The sequence below is a fragment of the Rana temporaria genome, chromosome 11, assembly GCF_905171775.1.
Source record: "Rana temporaria chromosome 11, aRanTem1.1, whole genome shotgun sequence".
NCBI lineage: Eukaryota > Metazoa > Chordata > Amphibia > Anura > Ranidae > Rana > Rana temporaria.
The window spans coordinates 19,596,251-19,617,024 of NC_053499.1; the positions used below are offsets into that span (position 1 = coordinate 19,596,251).

General features: G+C 42.7%; 1 protein-coding gene across 4 annotated transcripts in view; it reads left to right on the forward strand.

The window, feature by feature from the left end:
* LOC120917096 (golgin subfamily B member 1-like) overlaps window positions 1–20,774 on the forward strand; it is a 108,345-nt gene that overhangs the window by 83,713 nt on the left and 3,858 nt on the right. For all 4 annotated transcript variants that reach the window (XM_040328109.1, XM_040328110.1, XM_040328111.1 and 1 more), the window contains exons 22-27: window positions 1,475–1,626; window positions 6,099–6,243; window positions 8,364–8,516; window positions 11,264–11,404; window positions 15,173–15,270; window positions 17,739–17,873. In XM_040328109.1, coding sequence (XP_040184043.1) covers window positions 1,475–1,626; window positions 6,099–6,243; window positions 8,364–8,516; window positions 11,264–11,404; window positions 15,173–15,270; window positions 17,739–17,873 — 824 coding nt within the window. The remainder of the gene's footprint in view (window positions 1–1,474; window positions 1,627–6,098; window positions 6,244–8,363; window positions 8,517–11,263; window positions 11,405–15,172; window positions 15,271–17,738; window positions 17,874–20,774) is intronic.

The following is a 20,774-nucleotide window of genomic DNA, read 5'->3' on the forward strand; positions in this document are numbered from 1 at the left end:
CCAACCCGCTGGGAATATTTAAACTCTGTCTTGAAGACCATCGCCATTGGGACTGAACGTGATGGGAAATCCAAATGTTTAGTTGTCACCAGAAAAAGCAAGAGATATCTTCCCATAGTGACACTTGTTGCTGTGGCAAAAAGAGGGGATTTCTTTCACACAGGAGAAATTTTATTTCACTTTTGTTGTGTCACAGGAAGGAAAAGCTCCTCAATAGAACCCAAACATTTTTTACTTAATAATTTTTGGATACAATGGGGAAGACTGGACTTTTTGTTGGGTCTTTGTTACTTCTTTAGATCCCTGTGGGGAGCTTTCATCTCACTTTCTTTTCTGTTGACATTAAAATTAGAAATGAGGGAAATGATTATCACACGGACATGTCAACATAGAAAACTTCTAAAAGGTTCAAAACATTTTTTTTTCCATCCTTTTTCCAATTGGAGTGTTTTTCTCATGGCGTTTTGTCCTTCTGATGGTGGTCCACCCTAAGAGGAAGTAATGGTAAATCTCCCTTGTGGGGACAAAGTAAGAGACCTGGCAGGATTTGTAGCTGAATTACTAGATTATTATTTTTTTGTCTTTAATTTTAACTTGTCTTTGGTGTCAGTGACAACTATGTCACTAATGCCCAGATGTTGATCAGCACAGGCATATAAGAGATAGTGGATGTCTTATGTCTCTTGTCTGGTTGACCTGATTAATTAATATTATAGGTACTTGTGTAACACCGACAATTAACACAGCACAAGTATATTGTAAATTCACATCAGTCTCCGCCCTCAAGGAGCTTACAATCTAATGTCCCCAACTCGCATTCATACATACACATACTAGGGCCACTTTAGACAGGAGCCGTTTCACCTACCGGCACGTGTTTGTATTGTGGGAGGAAATCGGAGTACCCGTAAGAAACCCGCACAGGGAGAACACGCAAACTCCGGGCAAGGTTGTGCCGTGGTTGGGATTCAAAGCAACGACCCAAGTGCTTCCAGGCGGGATGGTAGATATCTTATCCCTTTGTCAGCTCGCCTTGGATAATGCAAGTTAGTAAATGCTTATGTCCCTTGTCTGGGATGGTTGTCATCCTATGTCCCTTGTCTGGGATGGTTGTCATCCTATGTCCCTTGTCTGGGATGGTTGTCATCCTATGTCCCTTGTCTGGGATGGTTGTCATCCTATGTCCCTTGTCTGGGATGGTTGTCATCCTATGTCCCTTGTCTGGGATGGTTGTCATCCTATGTCCCTTGTCTGGGATGGTTGTCATCCTATGTCCCTTGTCTGGGATGGTTGTCATCTTATGTCCCTTGTCTGGGATGATTGTCATCTTATGTCCCTTGTCTGGGATGGTTGTCATCTTATGTCCATTGTCTGGGATGGTTGTCATCTTATGTCCCTTGTCTGGTTGCACTGGTAATAACATTCTTAGTCCTGTTTATATATTGTAAGTTTAATGCTGATTTTCTTTCATTAGGTGGCAGAGACGATGAAGAGCTCAGCGGCCGAGTCCCTGAAACTGAGGAAAAAAGTGCAGGAGCTGGAGAGACTATTGCAGGAATCTAGATCTTTACAGGAGAAATTGGAAAAAGAAATCACAGGCTATCAGTCTGAGCTGCCTGAACTGAGGTATATTTTCCTATGTTATGAGTATTCTGAGCCAAAAATGTCACTGTTCATTTATAAAAGACTGCTCAATGAGTTAAAAATATTAATCTGCATATAAATTGGTCATCTGTACACCTGGTCCTCAAGGCCATCAGCAAATGCATTTTTTTGAAGGATCATTTTGCCCAAAACTGATATGCCATTGTTTGGTAGAAGCTGAAGAGTTAAACCATCTGACAGTATCTTCTATCTCTCGGGACTGTCTTGGTAAGACCCCCGCACTGAGTTCCCAACTCTGCACACCCGCTGTGCAGATCATAAACGGTTCCCACTCAGCCTGCTGTATTTGATTATCTATTTAATATTATGAAGAAAGTGACAGGATTTGCTGGAACACCCAAAACTCCCAGGTGGACATGAATAGAGCCAGGAGTTATGTTAAAATGGATCTCAGTGTTTGCGTACCCAAAACATGCACTATGGAGTTGAATTCCTAAAGGGAAATAGATTGTTCACTTTGGAAGTGCAGCTCAGTGTATAAGGTAAAGTTCTAACTTATTTAACCATGTGCAAATGCTGTGTTTTATTTTATTTTTTTCCTTGCACATAGTGGGGTATTTTTTTTCAAAGTGAAGCTTCACCACGTTCATGAAGCTCTGGAAAAACTTCCCTTGCAACAATGAAAGGATAAGCTCACCTTTTGTAACATGTTACACCCATATTCAGGATGTAACATGTTACTGTAGCATTTTCCATGAAGTGGATTTCTGCAATTCTCACCCGCCAGTGAGCTACTGTAGGGGGGATTTGTGCATTTCCATAAAGCCGGGATGCAGGCCTTAGCTGCTGTAAGTAAATGTAAGTAATGCCTGACACAGTGATCATCAACCCTGTCCTTGGGGCCCACTAACAGGCCAGGTTTTCAAGATAACTGAAATACATCACAGGTGATATCATTTACTGCTCAGTGATTGCAGTATTCTAGTCTGCATCTCCCCAAGGTAATACATAAAACCTGGCCAGTTAGTGGGCCCTGAGGACAGGGTTGATGATCACTGGTTTAACAGATAAAGCCACTGGTTGTAAACCCTCCCACATAATCTTTGCTCATATTAATCAGCAGTGAATACAGTGCTAATCACTGTGTGTAGATATCACTATACCTCCTCTGTTTACTTGTAATCTGTCCCGTTCTATTGATGTCACTCGCGTTTGCGCATCTTTTCCCTGATTAACGGCATGCTCTTTGTGATGCAAGTCCATTAATAAGTATGCCATGTCCGTCATTTCCCCTCTCTGCGGGACTGCGCCCAGATACCACAAGATTTTAGTCCCATTCAGAAGTGCCTGATACCCATGTGACCTTAATCGTCAAACAGGTCTGCTATGATAGGCAGGACACGGTTGCCATAGCAATCCCAGAGCTAGAACGAGGCTTGGCTAAGGAAGAATTGTGCATGCATGAGATTACAGCTAGGAATAGAAAAGAGGGCGGAAGTATATTACAATGCAGATTCGGAAAACCACACTTAAAATGGAGCCGAATTATACCAGGAAGCACGTATTTTAAAAACGCTGAAAAAAAAGAAAACGCGCAAATGGGGTTTATTATACTATAGAAAATGTTGTAATACTTTTATTATACTGTTTAAAAAAAAAACAGCATCTGAGGGGCAGATAAATAGTGAAAATTCCGCGCCAAAACTCTAAATAAATAAAAATATGTGCATACATATATTAGATATAAAATATAAATACACAGTGACTAAAGCTGCTCCTCTAGAAAGCAAGTAATACTTGTTTGAAATATTGGTAGATAGTTGAGGGCGCTAATTAATATTTAAGGTGCTATAATCCACTCTATGTCATATAAATATATAAGTCCATATTTGATATCCGTGTATATATACGAATATCACATGTGGACTTATATATTTATATGACATAGTGTGGATTATAGCACATTAAATATTAATTAGCGCCCTCAACTATCTACCAATATCTGAGGGGCAGAGATTATTCCCTCTTTATGTGAAATCCCCGTCAGGGTCTTAATTGTGGATTCTACCTCATCCCAGAAACTGTTTAATTTAGGGTATTCCCAAAAGAAATGGAAAAGGGTTCCAACAGACTCCCAACAGTGCCAGCAGGTGTCTGGGAATATATGCTCTGCAATTTATATGGAGTTCTGTACCATTACGTGGTATCTACCTGCCAAAGAGACTTTATGGGCAAAAATAATGATCCTATCTTTCTGAGGTTGTGAGAAAGTAGTTCCCAAGTCACTCTCCCACTTTTGTATAAACTGAAGTTCTTGTCACCTCAAGCCGGCTGCCTATCAGCTGTGTTCCTGACACATACCTACAACAGTCCTGGACACCACCAGTGCCGCGGATCGACATCCTAGGGTTACCTTCTCCAGCAGGAGGCCCCACTGTTGACAACACTGGCACCTTCTATGACCAGCCGCATGACTGATTACATCTCCATCCATAGGCAAGTAGGCTTTCCTAGCTATTGGCTCATGCAACAGCGAAGTGGAAATTGAAGGCTAAGGATGAGCTCTGGCGTGTTCGCATAGAACACGTGCAGAGCCCGCCAGGAAGTGTGCACGGAGCTGCGCTAATAACAGCCAGGGAGACATTTCATGATCCCTGTAGCCGAGCTACAGGGATCATGGGACAATTTCTCCCTGGCTGTGATTAGCACAGCGCCATGCACACTTCCTGGCGGGCTCTGCACGTGTTCTATGCGAACACGCCAGAGCTCATCCTTAGCCTTCAATTACCCACTGCCACCACAAACGGTGTCCATTTCCTAAGCGCTTTTGTGTGTTGTACCATTTCCAGACTGCCCGCCTGCAATGTACTGCGGGCGAGCTTCCGGTGTATGCAAAGCGACATACCCATAAATCGATGTCTACTTCCTGATTTAGGGCACACACATGCACTCCCCTGCCCGTGACCCGCTGTGATTGTACACAGAGGGAGCCTGTCAGCAAGCGCCAGTTGTTAATTCATGGTCGGACCTGCTGATCAGCTGTGTGCAATCACAGCCCAGAGCTCTGTGTTGATAAACAACATAGGGAACTGTACAGAGGAGGCGATCTCTCAGTTTCTTATCCCTGCAAAGCAAGATCTCGTAATAAAAGCAGCACATGTTTAAGCCATAGCCGAGATGTTAACCCCTTCCCAGCCAGTGTCATTTGTACAGTGTATATAGTATTATCACTAATCACTGTATGGTGGTGATGGTCAGTTTCCCCCAGCATCAGTTGGTGTCAGATTGTCTGCCTTAGTACCATTATAAGTTGATTGCTGCCATTAGTAGTAAAAAAAAAAAAAAATCCAGCATATATACCAAAGTTTGTAGGCGCTATAACTTTTTAAAAAAAAAATGTTATTGGGTATGTTTTATAGCAGAAAGTAAAAAAAAATCTTGTGAAAATTCTTTGGTCTTTTTGTTTATCGCAACATTTTTAAAAAACAGTGATCAAATGCAAAAGAAGGCTCTATTTGTGTGTGAATTAATTATATAAGATTTGCTTGGATACAACGTTGGATGACCGAGCAATTACCTGTAGAGCAGTACTGAATAGCAAACAATGTTCTGGTCATGAAGTGGGGTAAAATCTTTTGTAGCTGAAGTGGTTAATCGCTGATACTGCCCTTGTCCGAATGCCTGATAGCAGCATGAGGAAATTGTTGCTTTTTCTGTAATCGCTTCTGTGGTTTTATTATGAGGATGGGTGAGTATAGATTATTTCCTGTACTTAAAAAAAAATTCATGCCATGTCAATAATGAACCAATGCATTTTTTGTTTTTATAATATATATATATATATATATAGCAGTGTGAACCTAGGCTCTCACAAACAATGAAGATGCTGAAGAATAACCCAGACAAAACAGTTTAAGCTACATACACTGTAAAGAACTGTCAAAAAAAAAAAAATATATATATATATATAATTTTTTTTTTTTTTTTTTTTTGACAGTTCTTTACAGTGTATGTAGCTTAAATTGTTTTGTCTGGGTTATTCTTCAGCATCTTCATTGTTTGTGAGAGCCTAGGTTCACACTGCTGCGAATTCAAAATCGCGGTAAAATGCGCGATTTTGCGGCTGCAATTTTGCCGCGATTTTGGCCGCAATTTAATGTAAATCGCAGCCCGAAATCGCAAAAAGTAGTACAGGAACTACTTTTTGAAATCGCAGATGCGGCGTCGCACTGATTAGGACAGTGCCATTGCCGACAATTGCCGCCGATTTGAGATGCGATTTGACATGTCAAATCGCATCTCAAATCGTTCCAAATCGTACCCAGTGTGAACCAGGGCTAAATCGTATTTTGTTTAGCTTTTCCAATGCAGCAGAATAAAAAAAAATGTATTTGAATACTTTTTTGTCTTTGTGGCTGCTGAGATTACTGTTCTCTGATTCCACGAACAACTTTATCACGTGCTAATATTATTTTATGTTTTTCTCTTTTCAGAGCTGAGAAAAAATTTCTGGTAGCTGAAGCACAAGCCCTTCGTCTTCAGTTTAACACCGCTCTTGCTGATAAAGACAGGCAGGTTGCGGAGTTGCACAAACACCAGGAAATTGCAGTAATTGGCAGTGTGTTACATGGAGGAAAGGTAGGGCTTAAGTCATTGTTTAGATTACTTGATATTTTAATACCAGGTTATTATTTTACCTATTACTACATTTTAAAAAGCCAGAGACAGAAGCTGGAGAAGATCAGTAGCACTGAGATCCAGCAAAAACGTAAAAACTGTATATCTATAACTGCATAGTCGTACAGTAAAGGGCTTTGTAGTCTTAACCATTGGGTTATATGCTGGGGGAACACAGGACTTCCCTGTAATTGTGACTTGGTGGGGTCTACATAGCTGCAACATCGTACTTTTTGTCCTCTTTTAAGATCCCAAGAAAGGGACCATCCTGCTTCCTCTGCCACCATTGTCAGATGGCTCAGGCTGCATATTTTCAGGGCTTACATGTTCAAAGAACTGGTTCCTCCCTTTCCATTCTGTCATATCTGTCCGGTGTTTCATTGACTTTTTAGCATTAAGCATCCTTTTCTCAGGTTTGCAAGGCTCCTACATGGTCATGTGTTTGTACTTTCTCAAAGTATTACAGGGTGGATGTTCAGGCTTCTGCTGATGCTAGCTTCGTCCACTAAGTGCTTCGTGCTGTCATCTGAGTGGTTTGGGTCCATTGTCTCTCTTTTTGTGGGCCTGTTTGTTGTTTGGAATGATTTTGCCCACCCCTTTGTATATTGCTTGGAAACGTCCCCATGGGATAATGCAAATTTTCAGTAAATTCTATGATTTGGACGTACAGTACAGAACACAGGTCCCTCCCCACTGTTCTCCCTTTCTCCATATTGCTTTCTATAAAATCTTTTGCCAGTGTCCATCATCTTGAAGATAGTGGCTTATAACCCATGGTCTGACTTCCTGCCGTGTACTGTAGTCCAGGATATGGAATTTACTAGTAAATGCTTTCTAGTTAGGCCTTTTAGACTGACTTTATTAACAATTGTCTAAAAACTAAGCTGTCACAAGCCTAGTGCAATGAAAAAGCACTCAACTGTTCTCTTGTTTGCACTTTAAAACTGAACTGAAACTGAAGTTTCTTAGTCTTACCAATCATTTTCTTCGTATAGTAGTCTTAATGAGAGTAGAAAATCATGTGTCCTGTACAATGCTGCAAGGCCGATGGCTGCTTTCTGCAAAGAAGCGTCAGTTCATCCTACTGAGTCTATGAACATTGGGCATCGGACAGCTGCCAAGAGACCACTGCAACCACACAGAGCAGTGTCCTCCCACTGCCTAGTGCAGACAGGGCCGGCCTTTGGGGTGTGCGAGCTGTGCGGCCGCACAGGGCGCCATGGGCAACAGGGGCGCCGTGCGGCCATCACAGCTCGCAGAATGTGAGTCGCAGTGAGTTACTCACATGATCATCACAGGGGTCCGACTCCTACGAGTCACAGCAGCAGCCGCTGCCAGGTACCCCTGCCCTGGGAATGGGTGAAGAGCAACGCATCGGCTGCGGCACCTGAAAAAAAATGGCTGCTGTTGGCCCCGACAGGCACACTGCGCATGCGCCGCCGCTGCTCGGGAAAGCCTGAAAACGCTTGGCTATTCTCGGGCAGACAGCCCATGCGCAGTGGCATCTAAGCGCCGGGCGGCGCCATTTTTAAATGCAAAGCCGCACCGTCCACCGAAAGGTAAGTCACACTGAGCCCCTGGCCCTGCATGCATCTACTTTTTCAGATAAAAATAAAAAGTATTTACTTTATATAGCCAGCCTACACACAGAAGGGGAGGAGGATGTAAGGGACCTCTTTGGGTATGTATAGGTGACCAGGGGGCGAGGGGTGAAGATAGGGGGGACGCCACAGGACTAGCTCGCACAGGGCGCCTGAACACCTAAGGCCGCCCCTGAGTGCAGAGCCCAGGATTTCAACTGGGGATCATCGACAAAAACAATAGGAAGACACTAAAGGCTTAAACTTTCCCTTGAAACTTCAGTTGAGGTTTAACTTGTTTCATAAAAGGGAATATGTCCCTATGCTAAATTGGAAACAAGCTACATACTAGTTCCATAACAGTCGCCGCCTTCTCAGTGAAGGCGATTGTTTCCCTGTAGCTGATATGCACCTTATGTGTCAGACAATGGCAATTGCTATGTATTTAGCCTGATGATAGGTTCACTTTAAACCCTTAACAAAAAAGAATTCTTTCATCAGGGTGTGGAGAAAGTCGCATTGGTGGGAAACTCTGCAGCTCCAGAAAAAATGAGCTCTCATCCTGATAACAAAGAACCAGCGAAGCAAGATATGCAAAGATATGTCCAGGAAATACAGCAAAGAGATCTGATTATCCATCAAATAAATGCCAAGGTAAAATCCTGCACCTACATTATATTAAAACACCGGTAAAATGATTCTTATTGCGCAAAACTGGCATGCAACAGTAAGAGGATCCATTTTTATTATCGAATAGTATTTTACAGCTTAATCTTCTTATTCATAGGGAAGAATGATTTTCTTTCCATTGCCATTTTATCAGGTGCTCTTGGCTAGTACTAGTGGGGTGTATGTTGTCGGCAACAATACTCTGGCACACCTTGGCATTCAAGTAATGCTCTTTAGGTATTAGGGGTCCAAAATATGTTATTCCTGAACTTGGCACCCACTCTGTGTTACCCTAAGGCCCCATACTCACGACCAAACATGTCTGCTGAAACTGGCCCGCAGGCCAGTTTCAGCAGACATGTTTGGTCGTGTGTGGGCGCGAGCGGGCCGAATTCCAGCAAACATTTGCCCGCCGGGCCTTTTCCCAGCAGACAAATATTCCTGGACTTGTTTTAAAACAGTCCGCTGGAATTCTGCCCGCTCGGACATGTACGGTCGTCAGTACAGACCTACCGTACATGTCCAGGCGCCCGCCGTCCCTCGCATGCGTCGAATGACTTCGACGCATGCGTGGAAGCATTTTAAAGGCGGGCCGCCCACGTCGCCGCGTCATTGTCGCGGCGACACCGCGTCATCGACGCGGCGACACCGCGGACACGCCCCGCGTATTGTTTACGCGCGGACTTCTGTACGATGGTGTGTACAACCATCGTACAGAAGCCCTCTGGCAGACATGTATGGTGAAACCGGTCCGACGGACCGCTTTCACCATACATGTTTGTCCGTGTGTACCCGGCCTAACCCCTTTTGAAGCTTCCCTTTGTGTATTTAAAAAAAATATATATACATTTTACACTTACCCTTTTCAAATGTCTTCACACAGTCATTGGATGAACATGGTCCTCTTTGGAATCTTCTCAGGACAGTGGGCCATTCTTGATGATGCAGGTTGCAGCCCTGAGATTGTCATCTGCATCATAACACTGTGAGTGGAAGGTGCTCCATGGTGAAGTCTTCTGAGAGGGTTGGACCAAAGTCCTTGTCCTCACTTTATGTGCTCAGTCTTCTGCGTTAAATAATGTTGTGTGTGTGTCCTGGAAGACTGAGCACATTTTGTTGTCAAAAGCAGTGTTAATATCGGCAGCAAATTTCAATTTCGTTTTAGTCTTAGGACTAAAATGGCATTTTAGTTTTAGTCCCATTTTGGTCTTCTGCAAGTGTTTTTAGTTTTATTCTTATTTAGTCGACTAATTCTCCAGTACATTTTAGTAGACTAAAATCGTTTTAGTAAACTAAAATCGAATGGGTTTAGTTACATTGTAATGCATTATTTAAGCATTTCTCCACAATTTCCAATCTCCTTATACTGTATACTCCTAGAGTGAAAAATCCAGTAGGTTATTATTTATGGTATTAAGGTTTGAATATGCACTACAAATGCAGATTTAGTCATTATATAAAGTTTTGTTGCAAGAATATTGCATTTTTGACAGAAGTGTAATGTTAAAATAAAAAAATATAAACTCTTTGCGTGATGGCAACATAGCATGAACAGCTAATAATGGAAAAAAAAAAATACAGTGCAAAAACAGCTCTGGCAGCAAAAGGGTTAATCCTGCACAGATCAGTCAGTGTGCTGCTCCCTCCCCCAGTAGTGGACAAGCCTATTGGCAAGGAGCAGGTCTCCTTCAGGGGCCCTCGATATATGTAAAGTGTGAGAGGGTTAACTACACAGCCAAGCCCCCCCCCCCCCCCCATCCTAATAGAACATCCCTCTTAAGACTGCAGATAAGACATTAAAAGTCTAACCTTTCTGTGGACAGCCTCCTATCTACAAACACCAGGCTCCATCCAGGGGAAGGAGCTCCGTGGAAGTTCTGAGTGTAAACGTCCCTCCTTAACATTTTAGTTTGTTAACAAAAACTGAATTGATTTTCATCATAGTTTTTGTCAGAGGACGGAAATGTGGTGTACTTTTCGTTTAGTTTTCGTCACTGTAAAAATGCCGCTGACGAAAATTGACACACGTTTTTGTTGATGAAATTAACATTGGTCAAAAGCATCCATTGCCAGAGACCGCACCAGAAGGGAGGTTAGCCAGAGCTGCTTTTATGTATTTTCTTCAAATCTTCAGGGAGTCTTTAAAAAAAAGTCTGGCCTGGATTTGGGCTTTAATAACCAAAATGTATTCAAACACAATGCTTTCCAGGAATTATCCTTTTTTAAACCTACATTGGTTTAGCTTGGTTACATATAATCCGTCATATCTCGTATCCAAAGGTCTGCTGGGAATTCCCTGTAGTAGTCTGTACTACATACAGTGTTCACTGGAGCTTCTTTCTGGGTGCTGCCCGAGCAACTTGCATACCGAACACTGGGTTTCTTGCTTGGCACCTATGCCATTCGGAGAATGTTTTTTTAATTTATTTTGTTTTTATTTTTTTGGATGAATACAAGGCATTCTCTTGTTGGATGAGATATTGATGCAATTCTCCCCTTCTTTTTGGCGCGAAGAGATCTGGAAGGGACCAGAACTAACTATACTGTAGTAGCACAGGCTACTGCAGTGAATTCCTGCATCCCCAGTGACCCTCCATATAATAGGATTAGAAGTATCCAGCTGGACTAATGTATATTTGAAGAAAATCATTCCTGGAGTTCAGCTTTAGGAATATAATGATCTGTACAGTGTTTGATGTAGTGTTGGTGATCATGTTCACTTTCTCTTACAGGCCATGGAATCGATGGAGATGAACAATGTGTTATCAGCTCAGCTGAAGAGTGTGTCACAGGGATTAAAAGATACACAGATGAGATACACTGACCTGCAGAATCAGTATTACAAACTGCAGAGCTCACAAGTTACCAGCCGTGTAAGCGCTTGTTTTCGTTAGAGCATACTGAATTTATTTCAGATCTAGAATTGACTGTTAGACTGTATAAAAGAGCCCTCTAGATGCCTGCATGATCTGTAGATTTGCAGCGTGCCCCATGAGTCTTAAACACTGAGCATCCTGTTACTCAATTTAGATCAAGAGTTCTTTACTGTCGGCATGCTTGCGCAGGTTCGACTAACCAGTCAACAGGGCCAGTCCATGCAGTTCTGCAATGGCAGGTTTTTATGGAAGGTTCTGATAAACCTGGCACCTTTTTTAAAGGCAATTGTAGTATAATTTCAAGTGTACTGCTTGTGTACTTGTGCTGTACATAGAAAATAAAAGTGAAGAATGCATATATACTATATGGCCAGAAGGGTTGGATGCCCCTTTATACAGGTGGGATTGGCCCAGATGCATGGACCAGCCTCTGAGAGACTAAGGCCTTGTACACACGATAGGTTAACCAGAGGACAACGGTCTGATGGACCGTTTGCATCGGTCCAAATCGATCGTGTGTGGGCCCCATAGGTTATTTAACCATAGGTTAAAAAAAAGACAACTTGCTTAAAATTTAACCTATGGATTCCTAACCGATGGGAAAAAAATGATTGTTAGTAGGCACAATCATCGGTTAAAAATCCACGCATGCTCAGAATCAAGTCGACGCATGCTTGAAAGCATTGTACTTTGTTTTTTTCAGCACGTCGTGTTTTACGTCACCGCGTTCTGACACAATAGTTTTTTAACCGATGGTGTGTAGGCACGACGGACCATCAGTCAGCTTCATAGGTTAACCTATGACAAGGGTCCTTCAGACCGAGGCTTGAGTCAGCCGCTTCCACCCTATCCACAGCCCAGTGCTCCAGTTAGCGCTGGAGGGGCAGAGCAGAGAGCCAGTAATTGACGGTCATCGCTCTCTGCTCAGAGCGAAGGGGAGAACTGAGCAATCGGTGGTGTTTCAATGCGGAGTATAACTATTGGAAACCCAATACTTCTCTTTTAAAGAGTTTTTGGTTTGGAAGAACTCAAATTGTTTGCACACTGCCCTGGTCCGCAACCCTACTGAACACCTTTGGAATGAATTTGAATGCTAATTGCCAGCCAGGTCTTCTTGTTCAACATCTTTACCTAACCTCAAAAATGCTCTTTTGGCTAATTGGACACAAATTTCCACACACACCCCAAACATTTGTAGAAAGCCTTCCCAGAGGAGTGGGTTTGTTCTAGTCACAAAGAGGGGTCAGCTTTATACCAATGTTCATGGTTGCAATGATGAAGTAGTGATGGTCAGGTGTGCAATTTTTTTGGGACCTGTGTTGTATTAAAAGCATAAATGGCTGCCTTTATGTACGTAAATATAAACTATACAGACAAACCTTTAGGTTTACACAAATGATCAAACATTTACACCAGGGCTCGACAAATCCCGGTCGCCATGGCGACTAGAAATGGCATCCTGGCGACTTGGCTTGGAAGGTGGGCAAGTCCCCAGCTCTTCCTTGTGTGAGCTGGCGCCATCTGGTGGTGGCCGTTGGTATTACAAGTTAAGCATTACAAGTTGAAGCGGATCTCCACCCTAAAGTGAAGTCGCGCTGATCGGCACCCTCCCCCCCTCCGGTGTCACATTTGACGCCTTTCAGGGGGAGGGGGTGCAGATACCTGTCTACAGACAGGTATTTGCACCCACTTCCGGCCACACGACACGGGCAAAAGACGTTTTTTTTCCTGGCATCCCATCCGTCCCCCGTTGTATGCTGGGAACACTTGGCTCCCAGCACACAGCGGGAGCCAATCGGCGGGCGCAACGCGACTCGCGCATGCGCCGTAGGGAACCGGGCAGTGAAGCCGAGCGCTTCACTTCCTGGTTCCCTCACCGTGGATGGAGGGGGGAGCAGCAGGGTAACGAGCGATCGCTCGTCATCTGCTGCAGACGCCGCTGGACTCCAGGACAGGTAAGTGTCCTTATATTAAAAGTCAGCAGCTGCAGTATTTGTAGCTGCTGGCTTTTAATATATTTTTTTAGTGGTACATCCGCTTTAAACAGCAATTCTAATGTAATTTTTCACTATTTTCACTGTCATCTTCTTCCCTCTAAACATTATATATATTTTTTATCCTAACACCCTAGAGAATAAAACGGCGATCGTTGCAATACTTTCTGTCACGCCGTATTTGCGCAGCGGTCTTACAAGCGCACTTTTTTGGGAAAAAGTTACACCTTTTTTAATTAAAAAATAAGACAACTGGGTGGGTTGGATGAGTGAGGTTTGCTGGGATTCGATTGTTTACCATCCTTTCTGAGTGAGAATGGGCTTGGGGCTGCTCCCTCAGCCGGATAGCTATTCATGCTCCTGACACTGGACTTGTACATTGATGTATTTACTATAGTGTAACTGTGCTGTAATGCTGATTTGTCTAATAAAGTTTTCCCTGTTAAAAAAAAAAAAAAAAATAAGACAACAGTAAAGTTATCCCCATTTTTTTTTTTATATTATGAAAGATAATGTTACGCCGAGTAAATTTATACCCAACATGTCACGCTTCAAAATTGCGTCCACTCGTGGAATACCGACAAACTTTTACCCTTTAAAATCTTCATTGGCGACGTTTAAAAAAATCTACAGGTTGCATGTTTTGAGTTACAGAGGAGGTCTAGGGCTAGAATTATTGCTCTCGCTCTACCAATCGCGGCGATACTTCACATGTGTGGTTTGAACACCGTTTACATATGTAATTGTATGTGTTCGCTTCTGTGCGCAAGCTCGTCGGGACGGGGCGCGTTTTCTGGCTCCTAACTTTTTTAGCTGGCTCCTACATTCCAAGCAAATTTGTCAAACCCTGGTTTACACATTTTGATGTGAATATTTACATTTCATTAAGATGATGAAATTCACCTGCATATTTAAAGAATTGAAAACGTCAAGTCCTCGACATTCGATGTTTGAGGAGTTTGACTAGGCAAAGTAAAATGTAATGTGCAGATCCCTACACAACCAAACATAAACATCCGTTGATAGGCATCCCTTTTGTTGTCTCCTTTCCTGTTCAAATTTCAAAGAGATTCTCCTGGCGTTTGTTGCTTGCAGTGCAGATTCCAGTCTCCCGAGTTTGAAGTTTTAGGCTCCTACACAGTGAATGTCACACAACCAGCTGTAAGTGAAGACCATGCCTTTGAACATTTGGTCCCCTTCAGAACTGACATATTAGACTTCCATGTCCACAGGCACTCGGATACAAAACATGTGCAAGTCACAAATGGCTTGTTCCCCCAGCTTGTAATCAATGCTTTGTTCTTTGTCCGTATAACTGTGCAAGGAGCCCCAGTTCTGCCACTTGTATGATCCTTTAGATTGTGACTGTAAAGATTACATATTGTGCTTTTTATTCCAAAGATTGTGTATTGACAAATTGCTATCAGTTGTATTTGGAGGAAAGACATAATGAAAGGTACTTTTACTTTAAAAATGGTAAAAATCCATAAAGCACAATGGTGAATATGAATATTTTCAAAAATGACGGGGGTAAGGGTAAAAATATTGGCTAATACATTTCCTTTTAGCAAAATAATTTCAGCACCTATTTGTACGTTGGAGATCTATGGTGGTTGTTGGTAATGGTGGCAGTTTATTGGTTTTCTATACAATTCTACAAATGGTATTCTTATCACACAGAGTCGTACATAAATGTATAGAAGCCATGTATTGATTCATCCAGGACTTGTCATTGTCCATTGAATAGCTAACATGCTTCTTTTTCTTGCAGAATGATGGTATGACTGAGGTGCCGCCTGGAGCTCCCCGGGAGAGGACCAATGTCATTGTGGAGATAGACAATGCTGAGCTGGCTGACCTGAGAAGAAGGTATGTCAATGTTGTGTTTTTTCTCCAGAGAACTTTTTGTACCTTTACAAAGATGTATATATTGTTCTTTGGAAAATGTTATGTTCTGGTAAGAGATTCCCATTTCTTCATTGAAAAGGAACAGGGAGAGGATGCAAGATTGCTGTACGGTAATAACATGTTCCTGGCTTAGATAAGATTTCAGCTTACCATGACCTTTTGTTATTCTAAATCAACAATATTGTAATGTATACAGTATATCAGGGGTGCCCAACCAGTGGCCCGGGGGCCACATGTGGCCCGCGGAGACTTCTGATGTGGCCCGCGACCTCCTGCTCTGGAATGTCTGGTTGGCAGGCCCAGATCGTAGATCGCCGATCCGTCATCCCAGAACATCAGTGTTGTGAATGAAGTGATGCCAAATATGGGCATATCTGTTCTGAAGTGGTTACTGGGCTGCTTTCAAACTGACCCGCAGGTGTACCGCCTACCTCCAATACATAGTTACATAGTAGGTGAGGTTGAAAAAAGACACAAGTCCATCAAGTCCAACCTATGTGTGTGATTATATGTCACTATTACATCATTGTCTATCCCTGTATCTTGCGGTCGTTCAGGTGCTTATCTAATAGTTTTTTTAAACGATTGATGCCCCCCTGCTAAGACCACCGGGGAAGGGGCTTCCACATCCTTGCCAATCCACTAAAAGAAAAACAGAAGGGGATCCTTCCCACTCTGCCTGGGCGTATTGGAGAGGAGGGTCTATAGAGTAGAGTGGGCTGTGTCCGTGTCTGCTCTCCATATGAAGTGGACGCGGACATGTCATCCGCCCACTCCACTCATTATGGCCCGCGACCGATTACCAAGTCACTTAAGTGGCCCTCACTCTTTAAAAGGTTGGGCATCCCTGCAGTATATTAACCACTTCAATACAGGGCAATTTTCATCCCCTTCCTGTCCAGGCCAATTTTCAGCTTTCAGCGCTGTCACATGTTGATTAACAATTGTGCAGTCATGCAACGTTTTATCCAAATTAAATAGGTTTTACTTTTTGCTATAATAAATATCCCAATTTAAAAAAAAAAAAAAAGATTCCTTTTAGTTTAGGCTATGTATTCTTCTACATATTTTTGGTAAAAAAAATGTGAAGACTGTTCAGTTAGGAACATGTTACTAAAGGTGAACTTATCCTTTAACCACTTGCCGACCAGCCGCCGTCGTTTTACGGCGGCAAGTCGGCTCCCCTGGGCGAGAGCACGTAATATAATGTCGGCTCTCGCGCAGGCCACTAGGGCCCCCGTGCGCGTGCCCGGCGGGCGCGATCGCCGCCGGGCACCCGCGATTGCTCGTTACAGAGCGGGGACCGGGAGCTGTGTGTGTAAACACACAGCTCCCGGTCCTGTCGGGGAGAGAAATGCTGATCTTCTTCTGTTTATACAATGTATGTACAGAAGATCGGTCATTTCCCCTAGTGAGGCCACCCCCCCTACAGTTAGAACACACCCAGGGAACATACTTGACCCCTTCCCCGCCCCCTAGTGTTAACCCCTTCACTGCCAGTGGCATTTTTATAGTAATCCAATGCATTTTTATAGCACTGATTGCTATAAAAATGCCAATGGTCCCAAAAATGTGTCCGAAGTGTCCACCATAATGTCGCAGTACCAAAAAAAATCGCAGATCACCGCCATTACTAGTAAAAAAAAAAAAAAAAAATGCCATAAATCTATCACCTATTTTGTAGACGCTATAACTTTTGCGCAAACCAATCAATATACGATTATTGCGATTTTTTTTTTTACCAAAAATATGTAGAAGAATACGTATCGGCCTAAACTGAGGGGAAAAAAACTTTTTTTTTAAAAAAAATTGTGATATTTATTAAATAAAGTAAAAAATTTAGTTTTTTTTAAAAAAAAACGCTCTTCTCTTGTTTATAGCGCAAAAAATAAAAACCGCAGAGATGATCGAATACCACCAAACGAAAGCTCTATTTGTGGGGGAAAAAACATAAAGATTTCGTTTGGGTACAATGTTGCATGACCACGCAATTGTCATTCAAAGTGCGACAGCGCTGAAAACTAAAAATTGGCCCGGGCAGGAAGGGGGTGAAAATGCCCTGTATGGAAGGGGTTAAGATGCATTTAATCAGCCCCCACAAAAATGATCGCCTACATTTTTACTTTCCTACTAAAGGCTTTCAAGACTCGACTGCTATTTATAAGTAAATCAAGCAAGTTTGCACGTGTTATGCCTTAGCTAATCCCATATTCCTGCTGTATCAGGATTATCTTCCTTTGTATGATAAAGGTGTGAAGACCTAGGGCTTTCTGCATACGGATTATTATCATATAAATCTTTACTGGTATATTTCTAGATGTGCACAAAAGAAAATATCTGCCATTATACATGCAGTGCTGGGACTTGTTGCTCCAGTGTAATTGGGGACCATCGGTTGGCCAAGTCTGAATTTTAATGTTTCTTTAAAGGCTTGCAGAGACTGAAGTCAGTTACGACGCTGCACAACAAGAGCTCTTGCAGTTATCGGAGAGGCTGGCTGAGGAAAGGGTACGCAGAGAGTCCACTGAAGACACCCTCCACCGCACAGAACAGAAAATTAGAAGGTTGGATTTTCTCTCTAATTAAATCTGTTTGAAAGTTATAAGTAATTTTCTTTAAAAAAATACAGATTTTAACTTGTAAACAAAAAGTGCCAGAAAAAGCCTGGTCGAGCAATTGGTTTGTTAATAGTTTAAAATGTAATGGTTGAGGACGGCTGCGGGGGCTTCGATCTAAGGCAAGTAATACATAATGAGCTAGTATGCTATGCACAAGCTCATTATGCCTTTGTCTTTTTTTTTTTTTTTTTTAAGGGTTTTCAACCACTTTAACCACTTCCATACCAGCCACCGTCATATGACGTCCACAAAGTGTCTCTACCATCCAGAGTGGACATCATATGACTTCCTGGACTTTGAAGGGGGATATCTGAATGATGCCTGCAGCGAGAGGCATCATCTAGATATCTATCTCTTGTGCCGGCGATTCTGCACAACGTAAGAACGATCATAGCGGCGGTTCCACCGCTAGGTCGTTCTTACAGGCGGCGGGAGGGGACATCCTCCCGCCGCCATCCGGTGCTTCTCCGAGCTCTCCCGTGCCATCGGGGGCCCGGAGAAAGAATCGTCCGGCCCTGGCAGGAAGTATAGAGATGACCAGTCATCTCTATGACTGTCGGAGGACCCGGGCGCGATGTGATGACATCACGCCCGGGTCCCGTAAGTAAACAAAGCCGCGATTGCGGCTGTAAGCCACATTATTCATGAGATCAGTGATTTTTTTTCACCGATCTCATGGTTTCCAGCCTGGAGGAGAGATGTGGGGTCTTATTGACCCCCCCCCCAATCTCTCCATAAAGAGGACCTGTCGCACACATTCCTATTACAAGGGATGTTTACATTCCTTGTAATAGGAATAAAAGTAATAAAAAATAAATAAATAAATCAAAAAAAGTGTAAAAAAATAAATAAATATGTAAAATAAAAAATAATAATAAAAAAAAAAAATTAAAACGCCCCTGTCCTCTGTAGCTCGCGCGCGGAAGCGAACGCACACGCAAGTCCCGCCGACATGTAAACGCAGTTTAAACCACATATGTGAGGTATCGCCGTGTGCTTTAGAGTGGCAACAACAATTCTAGCTCTAGATCTCCTCTGTAAATCTAAACTGGTAACCTGTAAAACATTTCAAAGCCTTGCCTATGGAGATTTTTAAGTACCGAAGTTTGGCGCCATTCCATGAGTGTGCGCAATTTTAAAGCGTGACATGTTAGGTATCTAGTTACTCGGTGTAACCTAATCTTTCATATTTTACAAAAAAATTGGGCTAACTTTACTGTTTTGTTATTTTTTTTATTTCATTAAACAATTTTTTTCCCCAAAAAAGGCGTTTGAAAAATTATTGCGCAAATACCGTGCAAGATAAAAAGTTTCAATGACCGTCGTTTTATTCCCTAGGGTGTCTGCTAAAAAAACATATATAATGTTTGGGGGTTCTGAGTAATTTTCTAGCAAAAACATTATGATTTGTACATGTAGGAGAGAAGTGCCAGAATAGGCCCGGTATGGAGGTGTGTATAACTGCCCTGTATGGAAGAGGTTAAGCTGCAATATATTATATTTTGTTCTTGGGTTTCCATACACTTTTTATTACCTAGAATGACAAAATTGTTTTTGAATTGTATTTTCAGTGTCCTGCGTGTGACCACCCTAATTCCTGTTTACTCTGTTTAAGTCACTGTAGAGGCTTCAATTGGAACACAGCGCTGAGCTGTAATTTGTTTGTCACACAAGGCAAAACTTTATCTGGCTGAACTATTGTTTACTAATTAGTGCCTCATTATGGCTAATTGATCCTCTTGCTTACTGCATAGCTCATTTACCACGCTGCTTAATATCCCCCCTCAGGCACAGATTTTTCTCTTGCGCTCTCTCTCTCTCTGAAATGTGTATGGTGCCCCTCATTACATCATTAAATTACATTTTTTGGTTAGTGTGGGGGAGGATTTGCTCTCTCGTCAGTATTTACTGCAGTCAGAGATTCTTTCACTTCCTGTCTTGTAAATATGTGACCCCAAAACAGGAAGTGAGGGGAAATCGCTGACAAAACAGCAACATAGACCAAAGTAAATATGATTTTTTAAGAAGGATCGTGCTAGAACATCCTTTTGTTTGACTCCCTGGTGGCCTTGCACACCGCTGTGGCTTGAATTCTGCTCGTATTGCGAAATGCTTGTTAACTGCATTACTCGCAATCCGAGGTTCCACTGTACAAGTAATGTAAACATCCCTTGTAATGGAAAAAAAGCATGACAGGATCTCTTTAATCTGATATCTGGTGTCAAAAATACCTCACATTTACACTTAAAAGCAATAAAAAAATGAAAATAAATTGTCCCTTTTAAGACTTTTGGGCAGAGGTAGGTGACATCGCTCCCATCATCCAGTGGCGTAGAGTCGCATGGGGGCAATCATTCCCTCACTTGGCATGCTGCCTATCAGGGGAAAGGATTGGATCATCTCCGCCGCTACCGACGGATCCGATAAGTGGTGGAGATGACGGGGACACGACGGGAGGGCGGTAAGCACCTCTCCCGCCGCCAATGCAAGTGATCTCGCAGCAAATCCGCCACGGAGGCCAATTTTATCCCAAAGCGGACAGCCCACCGTTGACGAAAATACTGAGGTTATGATAGCCATCTGCTGCCATAACAACAGTAATTAACGTCAAAGTAGCGACGTCAACCCAGGGTGGGCGGTGCCGGTAGTGTTTAAGGTTAATTTGGATTATAGCACATTTGGTAGCGCAGGAATCACACACCACCTTATACATTTTAATACTTCCCCCTCCTACCATCCACATTGCTGATTATGAGCTTTGCTGGCTGAAATATCTTCAGTATCAGGAACACTTCTGGTTATGTCGGATTCCTGGTCCTCTGTGGTTCCTTCCTCTGGCCCTCTATG